Raw genomic sequence first — 13,889 nt, 5'->3', positions numbered from 1 at the left:
AATACGGAGACATTTCAGCCAGTGTGACTTTTTCCAAAGGTCGCACATCGATGCCCAGGGCTTTGTGAGGGACGTGTTGCCCAAGGCAAAGCAGCACATTTGCTTCTCTTCGCAGACGCATTTCCTCAGGAGAGGGTTTGCAGGGCTCCATCTGCTGATGCCCCGTGGTTTGTTTCTAAGATGTAGGCCTGCCTCACTGGCAAGGCGAACGTACCCTGAAAGGTGTTTTAAAGGTAGATGGCAGGACAATTGGAATTCAAGATTATAGAATGGACAGGTAGTGTGCCTGGCCACCAAATTTCGTAGGCTTGAGTAGTGATAAATTCTGCTAGGGCTGAGAGTGCCTTGGGGGAAACCTACTGAGAGAAAATATTGAATTAACTGGACTTTGCAGATAGTGTAGGAGCAGTGAATATTCTAGAGAAAAGCATTTCTGGTATAGGAAAGGCACAAAAACATAAGTATTATTGCTCATGATACCAAGTGACTCAAATATAAATGATGATATTAAGAATGATGCCAATATCCACATAATAATAAACACATGCACTTCTGTGTTATCTTCTCTGTGCAAGGGTACATTAATTATATTCTAAACACATTAATTATATTTAATCATGTATTCCTGAATGCAGCCACCTTAGGTGGCTGTTATGTTCGTGTTTTAAACATTAGGAAACCAAGGCACAGGGAAGAAAATGATCAGGCAAGTCCCCTTTCCCCAAAAAAACCCTTCACCTAGAAGATTCAGGATTTTCTTCTGGTTACCTCTACAGAGTCATTGTCCCTTAGAAGTTTCCATAATGATAAAAATGTTCTAAGTCTGTGCCTGGGTGAGGTAGCCACCACTCATGTGCATCTACAGTACACTTGGGATGTGACTAGAAGGCCTGAAAGACTGACTTTTTTTTTTTTTTTTTTTTTTTTTTGGCAGTACCTGGGATTGAGCTCAGGACCCTGTGCTTGCCAGGCAAGCATTTATTGTACTGAGCTATCTCCCCAGCCCTGAAGGACTGAATTTTACATTCCATTTAGTTTTGATTACAGTAGACAGTAGGAATTTCAATAGCCACAGGTGGCTAGTGCCTTCCGGACTGGAAGCTAACTAGAGTCTGCTTGACTGTGGTACTCTGCTGCTGTTCAAACTAGGCATGGTGAGCCAACTCAGTAATGATGATGGGGGTGCTAGGAACTATGGCAGGAAGAATGGCTGCCACCTACATAACTCCTAATACATGCAGGATGATATATTGTTTCCTTTGTTTTATTTTTTTTTCAAGTAATCTCTGAGACAACCTCACAGATAATGGCTAGAGCATGGATCCTGGTTCTAAACTACCTGCATTCAAAACACAGCTCTGAAACGGGTCAGCTCCCTGGCCTTAGGAAAGGTGCTTATCTTCCCGGTGCCTTTATTCCTGCATTTGGAAAATGGTATCTACTTTGTAGAGTCATGATGACAAAACAAGTCTATGCATTTCATAGACTATGCCTGATGTGACAAATATTCAATATCTGTAGGTGTTGTTGCTACTACTCATAATTTAGGTAAAGAAATGAAAACCTAGAGAATTGAAGCATCTTGGTGAAAAGCAGAACTGTGAAAGGGAGGGAATTCAATTCAGGGTAAGCCTGATTTCAGAGTCCAAATTCTCAACAACTATATCCTGGTTTCTGAAAGTATAATTTGTAGAGAATTGATAAAAATTGTCCAGGATTCTTGTTAAAAATATAGTCCCCCAGATTCATAGCCAAGGTATTTGGAGCTGAGAAACTTGGGAATCTGTACTTTACTAGGTTCTTCAGGTGATTTTCAAGAACATTTCAACCAATGAGACATCATCAAAAGATCTTAGTGAGGAGAGGAGACTGAGGGGAGTGGGGAGTGAACAGAGGGCATTGAGGTGGCCTGGTACAAGAGAGGAGGTGTGAAGCTGCAGCTACTGCAGTTGGTCTCATACCATTGCAGTCACAGAGCCACTGAAAACCACCTATGAGACTTCCATGCCTGCTGAGCCTAAGCCTGCTGAGCCTGCTGGGCACTTGGGTATAATGCCGAAGAAAAGGGCCCCAAGCCCCATCTCCTAGGGGTCAGTGCCATGTAAGGGCTGAAATGTCAAACTAGTAAAAGAGGCTCAGGTAGATTAGACAGAGAAGGAAGAGCCTGCGTCCAGAAGCCCAGGAGAAGAAAGGATTCATTGAAGGGTGTGCAGCAATACCACAGGCAAGTGGAACCTTAGAGAGAGGTCCTGGGACAAATGGGATAATTTGGATGTGCTTGGTGTCTTGTCACCAGCACAGTGATGGAGGATGAAAGTGAGGGGATGAATGACAGTTGTAAGGTGGAGATGAGGATTCTAGGTGACTCTACAAAGGGAAAAGGAGGGGAGGTGGCTGTCTGGACAGAAGATCACTGGTAGAGGGTACTGGTGGGGTAAGAAGATCTGGAGACAGGATGAAGAAGAGATGCACTTAAGACCAAAATTCCAGAGGTGAGTCATGTTAGAAAAAACTGGGGTGCTACTTTATCCTGGATGGGAAGAAAAAGGAGAGAAAAGCTTATACTCTGGGGCAAGAATTCATAATGGGCAGTATTGGACGGAAATCTAGGTCATCTGTTTAAAGCAAAGGCATTGAGGAGGACACAGCAAGTCTACAGTGTGGTGTGCACTGTTCCTCTGTGCCAGCCTGTCTCTCTAGGAATTGCTTCTTCAGTCCTAACAGATAAGTGTACTTGGCATGTACCCATTTTATAGCCCACAGGGTGAAGCTTATTGGCTGTGGTCACACAGCTGGTAAGCGTCTGAGCTGGGATTGGATCCTGGGAAGCCTGTGCTTGTAGCGTACTCTCTCAAGTGCTACATGGTGTGATAAAAATCCCCAGCAACAATCATGACCTGAAGTCTCCTAGTCCTTTAAAAAACTTTCTTCCTATCTTATAGATGTGGAAAACAAAGCAAAATCTGCCCAACTTTTCACACATCTAGGTTGAGTAGGAATGCGGGCTAGCAGTGGAGTTTTCTGATTTCTAGTTCAGTTCTCATTCCCAGGACATGAGCACCCTCAATGCCCCTGAGTCAGCTGGGTTCCATTTCTGAGCAGTCTCATTCTCTCCCTACTTCCCTCATAACTCTCCCGATCCAGACCCCCATGCTGACCCAGGCCCCCGAAGTGCCAGGACCGGAGCCCTGCACCTGCTTCCTCCGTGCTGTGGGAATCCCTGTCCTGCTAAGGTAAGGGCGCCTCCTGCATTCTGAACCTCACCCCATGCTTGGTTGTGAGGCGCCCCATGCAGGCAGGCAGTGGGAAGAGGGCCACATTTGTTTTGCTTTTCTTGTTAAATAAAATAAATCTTTTGGCTGCACCACCTGCCGGACTGAGCTGTGTGTCTTCCCGCAGTCACTAATGAGGCAGCTCATCATTCGTTTATTCTGTGCAGAGAGGTGGTGGCCATATCTCTCCAGCCAGACTCCAGGCCCCAGACCCTCAGGGAAGCTGCCTACCCTGGCATGAGTCACCCACAGTCCTAGCACAATTCTACCCTGCAGGCTCTGCCACCTCCTTCCCTGAGGAATTGGCCAAGATGCAGGCATCAGCTGCTGCTGATTATTATTACTGCTATTGCAGTTATTATTATTTTTTTTTTAAATATACTCTCTTCCCCAAGATGAAAAAAAAAAAAAGTAATTTGCAAAGATGCTTTGTTAGGAGATAAGTCGGCTTCCTCTTGGGCATGGGGGTTTATCTCACTTGTGCAGAGGTTCCTAGAGGTCGTGCAACTCACAAGATAAAGCTCCAGGATCCTCCCTGGGGAAGGCTGGAGTCAGCGTTCGGCTGTTTTCCTACTTCCAGGGTTAAAGAGGTGAAATCAGCTATGTTCCTCTTGCAGGCTCCCTGGGGCTGAGGCCGCTTTTATTAGAGCAAATCGGGCCTGTCCAGGGGCTGTGGGATTGGGGAGGAGGAGGGCAGGAGGAGGTGAGGAAAGGGCAGGATGGGGTGGGCCACGGGGAAATTGCCTTCTGCACCTGGGCTCCCCAGGCTGCAGCCTTAAAAGGCCTTCACCTCATTTATTTGCATGCTATTAGCATTCTCCTGCTATTTTCTCGGTGTTTGGGCAAATCCTATTGCCTACAGCTTATATTTCAATTAACTGGGTCCAACTGTCTGTGTCCTGAGGCACGGGGAATGGACTGGGGTGCTGTGTCTTCTGCTGTGACGCTGCATCGGTGGCAGTTGTCAGTCTCTACCTGCCATCAGTCACATCTTTGCGGCTGTACTTCTCTTTTGCAGCCCAGTCAGGGGAAGAATTATTGCAGGCAGGGCTTTTGTTTTAGGAGTGGTTTGGACAAGCAGAGCAGCTTTTCCTTTAGACCACTGGAGCGGAGAGCAAGGGTGCCTGGCCCTCCAGGGAAACTGTGAAGCAAGGCAGAAGGGGCGGTGAGGTATTATGGGCCCTTGCTGAGCACAGTAGCTTCTGGTCTTCTCCCTCTCCTGCCTGAGACTCCAGCAGGTACTGTACTTCCACTCTCGTCTCCAGGTGTACTTCCCTTTGGTTCTTCCTCTTTTCGCCTTCTTGCTAAGTACCCCCATTTTTAATCTTTGCAATTCCTACATCAGAATTTCCTTGTCTTTTCTTCCTCTATAATTTCTTATCAAACTCTATCCTTCAAAGCTCAGTTGCCCCTTCCTGGAGTCCTTCCGTTCCCCTCCCCAGGCAGGAGTGACTTTGCTTTCTCCTTACTTGGATCCCAACCCTCTTTGGACTTGGCTTCTTGGCTGGTGTAACACTGTGTACATCCCACAAGACAGCTCCACAGAGTTCGCATAGTTCTACATTTCAAATTTATTATCACTGGAGTTTGCAGGGAGGCAAATGGCTCCCTTGGCCAACAGATTTGTCGCATTCTAATTTCTGAAACCTCTGAATGTTACTTTACTGGAGAAAATGGTCCTATCTGCAGGTATAATGAAAGATCTTGAGGTGAATAGATGAGCCTGGATTATTCAGGTGGACTGTAAATCCACCCACAAGAGAGATTTGACAGTGGAAGAGAAGGCAGTGAGTTCACAAGCCAGGAAATTCCAGTATCTTCCTGGAGCTGGAAGAGACAAGGAAGTATGCTGTGGGACCTGTCACCATCTTGATCTTAGATAGTTCTTTTCTACAAGTGTGAGAGACTAGATTTGTCATATTAAGCCCTATAGTTTTTGATAATTTATTACATCAGGCCTAGAAAACTAAAAACAAGCCAGTGGTCCTTTTATGAAAGGGAAGATGGGAGAAGCAAGAACACAAAAATAGGAGCATGAAGCATCTGGACTCCTCTTTCCAGACCACTGTTTGTTACAGCTCCAGCTCCTCCTGCTTCTATTTTGAACCTCCCAAGGACTGTCACCCCTGCATCGGGGCCTGCTGTCTAGGACAAAGGGTTTGTGTAGCGGGAACATCAGTACTGAATAAATAATTGTAGTACCAATAAGAGCAATTGACATTTGCATGGCCTTTACAGTTTACAGAGTACTTTGCCTCTCCTCGTTGCATTTTATCTTTACTGGAGCCCTGTAAGGTGAGAGACATGGACTATTCAAGGACTTGCGCTGGACTAAGTGACAGGTGTAGTGCAGACATGACTTCAAATATCTTGATTTTTGAATATCCAAATATCCAAAACCATTTCTTTTTCACTGTGTACATGTTAGCCACTGACTGTAAGACCCACTGGGTCTAGTTTTATCTTTTAAAATTATCTTTATGGCAGGAATAGTCATTGACCAAGCTTGGGATACCTGGTTTCCTTCTTTTCCCCAGGGCCTTCTCAGGCTCAGGGGGGTTTGTGGTAGCAGAGTCTGAGAGGCGCTCTGTATATTCAGAGGGCTTTGTTTGGAATAATAGTGTCTGTGTGTTAATCCTCTGTTATTTGGGTAGGTACTGGGCCGTGTGTGTGTGTGTGTGTGTGTGTGTGTGTGTGTGTGTGTGTGTGCTTGCACCCAGATCTGTGTGTGTGCTCATGCCTATGCAAGGGCAGCCTACTCCCCACCTACTATTATCTTCCTCTGGAGGTCAGTGGCATAACCAGTCACTGAAAATCCTGGTGAAAGTTCACTGGAGAATGCAGAGAAAGCCAACCTATTCAGCAGGCTTTGCATTTACACATTCTCTTTTTAGGAGCAGGAGTGGCTGACTTGGCTCTCTCAATGGGGCACCTCTCACCAGACCGGCAAGACATTGGCAGTAGGCTTCGGAGTCTGGCTGGCATAGGACCGTATTAAACTCTGCTGTTCAATTCTATATTGGTTTGTCAGTTAACCTTCACAGTCTGCACATATAAAATGAGATGCTAACAATACCCTCCTGTGCAGGGTGGTGGTTACAAGACTCCATGACACAATGTGCTTGAAGTGTCGGGTCCATACTAGGTACTCTGTCATTGGTTATTTTCTGTCTTATACATAACTCATTCCACTGTTGAAAGCATACTTCTGTTGTATATCAAACTTTTATCCAGGGAATAGTTTGTAATTTTAACACATTATTCTCAACAATGATGGCCAATTTACAAGGGGTGGGGGGATGAACCAAGGATTCAAAGAAAAAAAGTGAGATGTTTGAATTCCACATCAAGTTGGAGTTAGAGTTTAAATAGAAATAGGTATACTCATTTTTGTCTCTGCAATGAAAGGGGAAGTAAATGCATATTTTGGGGGCTTCTGAATATGTCAGATGCCTTGTTCAATTATTTTGTTTATTCTTTCAATGTGTTAAAATGGGCAATGGTATCATCTCCCATTTCATGGGTGAGTAAACAGGCCTGGAGAGCTCTGGTTGCTGTAGGTGACAGGCCCAGAGTGCCTGGCTTTGTCCTTCTCTCACCATCATGCTGCATCTCTGGCATGTGTTTGTGGGGGACCACAGTCACAGAGAGCCTCAGAGACTTTCCTATTGTTCCATTTGTAGGATCTGGGGTCCTTTATTATTTTGAGGAATGTATGAATAAGGCCAGCCTTACAATGTAAATTGTTAGTTGAAGTAAGTATAGCTAGAGTAAAAATGGAAAAAAAAACATGAGTTCATCTTGAATTAAACTGCAGACGTATGCTTTGTTAACTGATTGGCTGGAGTTCTTGGTCATCTTGTTAGGCTTTTCAGAGCAGTGGAACAACTTGGGATTGCAAAAGTGGCAGAAATACTAACTGGATGACGAGGCTGAGGACCCATATAGGAGTCAGAGAAACATTTTTAACATGGCATGCTTGCCGGCTTGCTTCCTGGAAGACCTGTATCCCAGTTCCTGATCCACCAGCTTTGTGACCTGGGAGAGGAAGCCATTCTCTCTCTGGGACTCAAGTTGTGAGATAAAAGGTTACACAGATGATATCTAGGGTTCCTTTTAGACATAGCATATTTTGCTCTTTTTTAGTGCAGCTACAAGGAAGTGAGAGGAGATAGAAAACCTTATCAGAATGAACAAGCAGGGCTTCAGCAAGGTGGAGAAGGAGCTTTGGTGGCCATCTTCCTATAATCTAGTGAGGACAATATATTTCTGGATGCCTATGATTACTGTGCCTGGTATTAAGCCTCCTTCGTGTTCTCTGTCCTTCTCAGTACCTCGGACACATCTTGACTGAATATTTACCAGACATTAGTGTCATTGGAGAGAAAGTCCTTTAGCCAACTGTGACATTGATAACAGGAGTGGGGAACTATTTCTCAGGATCACCACTGGGTAGCAACTCAAGGCATGAATGCATCAACTAAGTTTTCTTAGACTCGAACTTCTCTATGTTCTTCACTTAGCATTTTGTTTGGTCTCTTCTCAGGAACAAGAGATACCAGAGTTTCTGTGAGGAAGAGTGAGGGAAAGTGAATTGAGTTTTTCACAGACAAATGAGCACTGGAATTTATGTTTATGGTACTGATAAGAAAGAAGCCCGCTCATCCTTAGTCCTTGTCAATTGAGGCAGGATGTGTGGGTAAAGCTACCCTGGCTCCCATGTGAGTGGAAAGCAAAGGCTAAGAGGTAGCGATTGGTGTGTGGCCTTGTTGTGGCTCATGTGATCATTGCTGGCCTGTGGCCTTGACAGTGTATACACATGACCTTTCGTGTACCAACTCAACAAACATCAGGTCCAGTGTTTGCCTTCTGTGACAAGCGCTATCAGTTAAAATAATCAGTACAAGTTCTGTTCTCTTCAGATTTTTAAATTAATTCTCATTTGACATATTCTCTCTTGTTTTCCAAATTTTATTTTTATCTGGATACAAGGTTAATGAGTTAGAGAGTAGGGCCTGGGGAGGGGGAGGCTGAGGGGAAACCAAAGATACGCTTGCCAGATTTGTCATTATTTGCCCCAAATACCTTCTGTATAGTCTTTCTACATTAGCTATATTTTATACTTGCCACTGAAATTGTGACCTAGCATCCAGGTGCCTAGCCCAGGGCCTGATACAAACCAAGAACTCAGTAGATAGTGGTTGATATTGCTGTGATTTTCACATTTGATAATGTGGAGGTCTTCCTAATATCATGGACTATGAAAGGAGAAAACAAGTCTGGCTAATTGGAAACAGCTCAGAAGTCATCGAGTATGGTAAATATGTGATTATTGAATCACTGCAGACTTTACCTGGTAAGGAATAAGAAGCTCTCTGATTAAAGCACATTTGCCTCAACCCAGGTCAGTGAAGTGAAAGCGTCTGTTCCAGTCTGCGACTTATTTCAAAGTGGTTTTCACTGGTATAATTTTAGGATCTAGAGGCAGTGTTCTTAATACGATTCAACATCCTAGAATTCAACTTTTAAGCTCTCTTTGGAAACTAGCGATGCACACCATTAAGCAACAGTGTTGACCGCGGACACTTCTGTCCATGGTGCTGAACCCGGAGCCTGGGAGAGAAGCCTGCGGCAACATGCCTGTTCTCATCTCCATAGCCTGACCCAGCCGAGACACCAGACAACTATGAAAACAGGCTGGATGGGGAAGTAGGTGGGCTGGTCTCAGTTCCAGTCGTTTTCCCTGTGGCCCCAGGCACACTACCTGACCTCTCTGTTTCAGTGGTCCGATGGGTAAAATTGCATTGCTATATTCTGCCATTCTTATCTTAGAGGGCTGATGATTTCTGTATGAGTAGATGAAATAACAGATGCTAAAGGGGGAGATATGAAAGTGTGTTATGATTATGGCATTGCTATTGTCACTCAGTCTTTTAATCATACATTTTGACTGTCATTTTAATTCGTGGAAGGCACCCTAAGGTCTAATAACATATAATGCAGTGAACAGGAAATCAAACAAACAGAGAAATGCACGGGGGAAAAGAAACAAGTTTTCTATGTGTTGCCCGCCAGAGCCCACATGGCTGTAGAGCTCAGGATGTCTCTCCAAGGAGAAAGACAGAGAGCAGTGAGGGGTCTGCCTTTATCTGAAAGGAGGTTCACACACCATCCCCTCCAGAGGCCCTAAGAGGAGCTCCGCCTTACTGACAGCGCTTGAAATGTCACCACTGGTCCAACTTTTTAGTTTGATATTCTTTGTCCTTCATGGAATCTCCCTTTCTGAGTAATCATCTTACTGTGGAAGGGACACAATGTGTACTTTGTGCCTAAGTTCTTTCTTTAGTTGGAGAATATTTATAAATCAAGAAATTTAACTTCTGACAGGCTCGGTTTCTGCATCCATAAAATGGACTCAAAAGCAGCAATCCTTTCCATATAGGATAATTGAGAAGATAAAGGTTTAAAAAGACACTCTATAAAACTGTATAAACAGTGGTTGTAATCAGTATTCCCCGATGTACTCTGACCAAAGCGTTCCATAACTAGGCCATGCTTTCCTCTGTTCCTTGTTTGCCTAATCTGCCAGGTGTAACTTCTTACTCATCCTTTGAAGCACAGGTCAATCGCTCCCACCAACTGTTTCAACCATGGGCTACCTTTTCAATTCTAGAACTCCCAGAGCATGAACTTTTCTTCACTAGGCACCTTATTCTCTCTTACATTGCACTGTGTCATTATTTTAATTCACTTTACTTTCCTAAATTAATGACAAGGTGCTGTAATGATGTCTAGCCCAGTGTCTAGCACACAATTTTCCCAATACCTGTTTATTTTATTTTTTACGTATTTAGGACCGGGTCTACAGGGTCTCACTGCACAGGTCGGACTCGTAGTGATCCGTCTGTTTTCAGCTTCCCAAGAGCTGGGATTACAGGTGGGCGTCACCACGCCCAGTCTCAATCAACCTCTCAGCGCTCCCCGGGGGCGGGGCCAGTGCTGCACACCCCACCACTGCGCTGTGCCTAAGCAGGCGATTTAGTCCGATGTGCTAACTGACCTGCCCCCATACCTGTCTAAGTGGATATAAGGGATAGATTTAATGCAATGTCCCTCACCTTAGGTCTCATTCGAGATGCTGGTATTGCTGGGGGAGGTCACTTGGTACGTCATGGCTGCTTACGGGCGGATTAAGAGCGTTGGACTTCTGTTTCCAAATGAGGATATGAAAGAAAAGCTGAGATTTTCCTCCTTTTTGAATAGATAAATTGGAGCTAATGGTTATACATTTAACCACTGTAGCAATTTTTTTCCTGGCCTGATCTTAGTTTTGGAGAGGCTATGGAAACAGTGTGTTGCCTTTAAAACTAGACGAAGCTCCGGACTAGGACATAGGTTACAGGGAGCTGTGCAATACGTGTCTCTGCCAGAAGGTGGCGCACCGTCACTAATTCAACGGTCCATCAGTCTACTGGGGATACCCCAAACTAGTTTGGCGTTCTGACGGTAGCTCTCTTTTGCATTTTTGTGTGGCTGAAGGATATCTCTTTCTCATGGCTTCTCCTGTCCCCACTCCACCCCGCCTCTTCCTGATGTAGAAAGATAAAAATAACCCCAATCAATGACCTGTGCAGCCAATGGAGTTCCACTCGGAAATTCTCGCTCAGGCGGGACACAGGGACCTCGGAGGCCTCTCAGTTCCTGCCTACACCCGCGGTCCCTTTGCATTTGAATTTCCCATCTGCTTTTTAGAGAGAGTAAATTTGAACCTACTTGGAACAAGGAAGTAAAGGAAGAAAAATGGCTTTCTTTGTATATTCTTTCATTCTCCGTTCCCTCTGCACTCTCACGTGACTCCCCATGTTTTATCTGAATTTCACAAAAAGCCTCCATCGCTCTGTCTCTCCCTTCACTCATACAGGGTGTTTCATTTTCTTTACAATGCTATTTTTAAAAATCTTTTTACATTTTCGTAAAATATCTCTAAGATCTATAGTGTGTATAGGTATTCTTCTCTGTTCTTTGTATCCTAATGATAAAGCTTGTATAGCTTTTGTAGCTATTATGCATCTTTTGTATAGACCATTTAATTTGACCCTCACAACAGTCATCGATGTCCCCACTGGACAGCTGAAGAAAAACCCACACATAGGGCGAGCAAGTGGTCTTCTAAAAATATACGAAATACAAGAATATATTCATATCACACCAAATGTACCTCATTCTTTTCCATCTCACAATGGATGAAGCACGTAAGCCTCAATGAGGTGGATGTGGTGGCCCAGGGGCATAGATTAACACTGACTCCTCATCCCATCCTGCTCCGCGGCCTCCGTCCATCCTCCTTGGAGTGCACATCCGGGCATCTCAGAGGTACAGGTGTGAGGCATTCAGAAAAGCTCATCAGGAATCATGCGTTTATAGTTAAAAATGAATAAAAACAAGAGTGAAAAGAAGCTCATAAAATACTAACAATGACTGTTTAGGTAATATAATTACGGCAATTTGTTTTCATGTTTTTGTATTTTCAATAGTATTTTATTACTTCATAATGGAAAATAAGCATTGAAAAGCGAGAAGCAGAAAGTCTGGCGACACAGGTGCTGGGGGCGTTTGCACAGCTGTGGAAGATGGTGACCGTCACTAACCTGGACTCTGCTGGACCAAGACCAGGCAGGGTGGGGCTGTGCCCCAGTCCTCTCCCCTGAAGATAGGGCTTTCAGTTTCACTCTGGTTCCTCTCACTCCCCTAAAGTGTCTGTGGAGTTTCAGCAGGACTCACTCACACCTTGCCCCCTCCCTGGCAGCCCAGGTGAGTCCACAAAACCAGAGGCACACGCGGGCCTGGTGGTCTGGGGCAGCTGGCAGGAGCCAGAGGGACCCCCATTCTCAGGCCAGAGACAGGCTCCTGAGCTCCTCACCCCGCCTGCTGTGGACTTATGTAACACATTCACAGGAATTCATTTTCCAGTAGATTGAAAGCAAAGCCACTGTTGATTTTCTCCAAAGAGATGTATTTGGAAGTGCAATTGCCTGGAATTACATGGTGGCATAAGAGGCCAGGCCTTGCTGTAAATAATTTTTCTCTCAGCCACACAAGGGCCCAGCTGGCAACAGTGTCGATCTGTACTTCAGATGTCAGTGTTTGATGTGGCTTGTGAGTGTGTGTGAATACAGGTGTGCACTGCCTTGGGCCTCTGCCTCCCTGCTGCCCCTTCCTTCACCTGTGGAGCTTTGCAGCTGGATGAGGGATGAGGGTGGAGAGGGGGAGGACTGATGTCGTACGTCTGTGTCATCCATCAGCCGATTCACACAGCCTTTCTCCAGATAACCCTGTCCTCTGCCACCGCAGGCTCCCAGGGCTGTGTGAGGCTGCGTAACTTGTGCACCCAGTGTAGGGTGGCAGAAAGGATAAGCTCTAGGACTATCCCTGAGCTCTAGTTGCAAGTGTGCCAACTACATCTTTGGGTGCTTTCAAAAATTACTGACATCTTCAAACTTTTCTCTTTGTGTGTAAAAACCAACCAACCAACCACAGTGACAACAGACTAAATCTTAACAATCAGTAGAGGGTGTGAGAGCTGGGAGCATCCACTTCAGCATTATTATGGGAATCATGGAGGAGCTATGCTTCATGGCACCTGAAATCCTGTATGCATGGTGCTGTTTTAATTACATTCTGTGCCTTGCCTTGCCTTCGCTGATGGTTAAAATAAGCAGTGAAAATAATGGGTGTTGGAATCAGGATGGCCTAAGCCAAGGCTGTGAAACATGCAAAGTTTAGGATGTTTTACTTCTTTCTCCCTGTATACTCCCTTTGTTTATAGATAGCCAGAGCATACAGACATGGTTCCCCCAAAGAAAGACTGGAATAGATTAACTCACACTGTAGCAGATGGGACTTAGTGCTGTCTTCTCCTGGTGGGCATTTGCATTTTAAGAGCCCTGCCTAAGCAATTAGAGGACAGTGCTCAATCTAAAGATGGCAGCATCTTATACAGGGTAGCATCTACACAGGGGAGCTGTTTTTAGATTAGAAAATGGTACCACTAACTCTGAACATTCTTCAGACCAGCCTTATCTTACAGGCATTAGCATGGGATTGCACATTATCTCAACTGGACATCTTTCTCCAAACTCCTCTGGTATTATCCTTTACTCATTTCCCCCCAAGTCTAGGATATAATGGGGTTTTTGCAAACCAGAGAAGGACAATGCCCTTAAGATAAGGCTTCCAGATGATGCTGGTGTAGGTTTTCACTCTGGTGGCTTGGATCTGGAGTATCCTCCAAAACTCTCATGGTGGGGCTTTAGAAGGTGATTGGATCACAGGGGTCTCTATGTATTAATGGATTCCTCCATTAGCGAGTCCAGCAGCTGGGTGTTCTCTTAGAAGGTGTGCCCTTCTACCCTGCTGTTTCTGGGTTGGCACCAGACAAACAGAGGCTGAAACTTCTGAAACTGTGAACCAAAATAAACCTCTCCTCCTTTAAATTGTGGGTGCCGGGTAGTGTCTTAGCAACAAGGAAGTGACTAAGACACCCACCCAAAAATTACTGAAATCCTACTCCATGATATAATAACGACAGCCAAGATTTGCTTAAATATTTTACCAAGT

General features: G+C 44.8%; 2 protein-coding genes across 3 annotated transcripts in view; both read left to right on the top strand.

Moving 5' to 3' along the window:
• The window catches only part of Nrxn3 (neurexin 3), a 1,645,001-nt gene that overhangs the window by 189,482 nt on the left and 1,441,630 nt on the right, over positions 1-13,889 (top strand). The gene's annotated exons all lie outside the window — the stretch shown is intronic.
• LOC105743451 (alpha-enolase-like) overlaps positions 8,526-13,889 on the top strand; it is a 112,971-nt gene continuing 107,607 nt past the window's right edge. The window contains exons 1-2 of the mRNA XM_012516801.1: positions 8,526-8,628; positions 12,027-12,083. Of these exons, the coding sequence (XP_012372255.1) occupies positions 8,526-8,628; positions 12,027-12,083 (160 nt within the window). The remainder of the gene's footprint in view (positions 8,629-12,026; positions 12,084-13,889) is intronic.

The sequence above is a fragment of the Octodon degus genome, unplaced genomic scaffold, assembly GCF_000260255.1.
Source record: "Octodon degus isolate 3935 unplaced genomic scaffold, OctDeg1.0 scaffold00007, whole genome shotgun sequence".
Classification (NCBI taxonomy): Eukaryota; Metazoa; Chordata; class Mammalia; order Rodentia; family Octodontidae; genus Octodon; species Octodon degus.
Note: the sequence above shows the minus strand (reverse complement) of the source record. Positions and strands in the feature narration are given on the sequence as shown.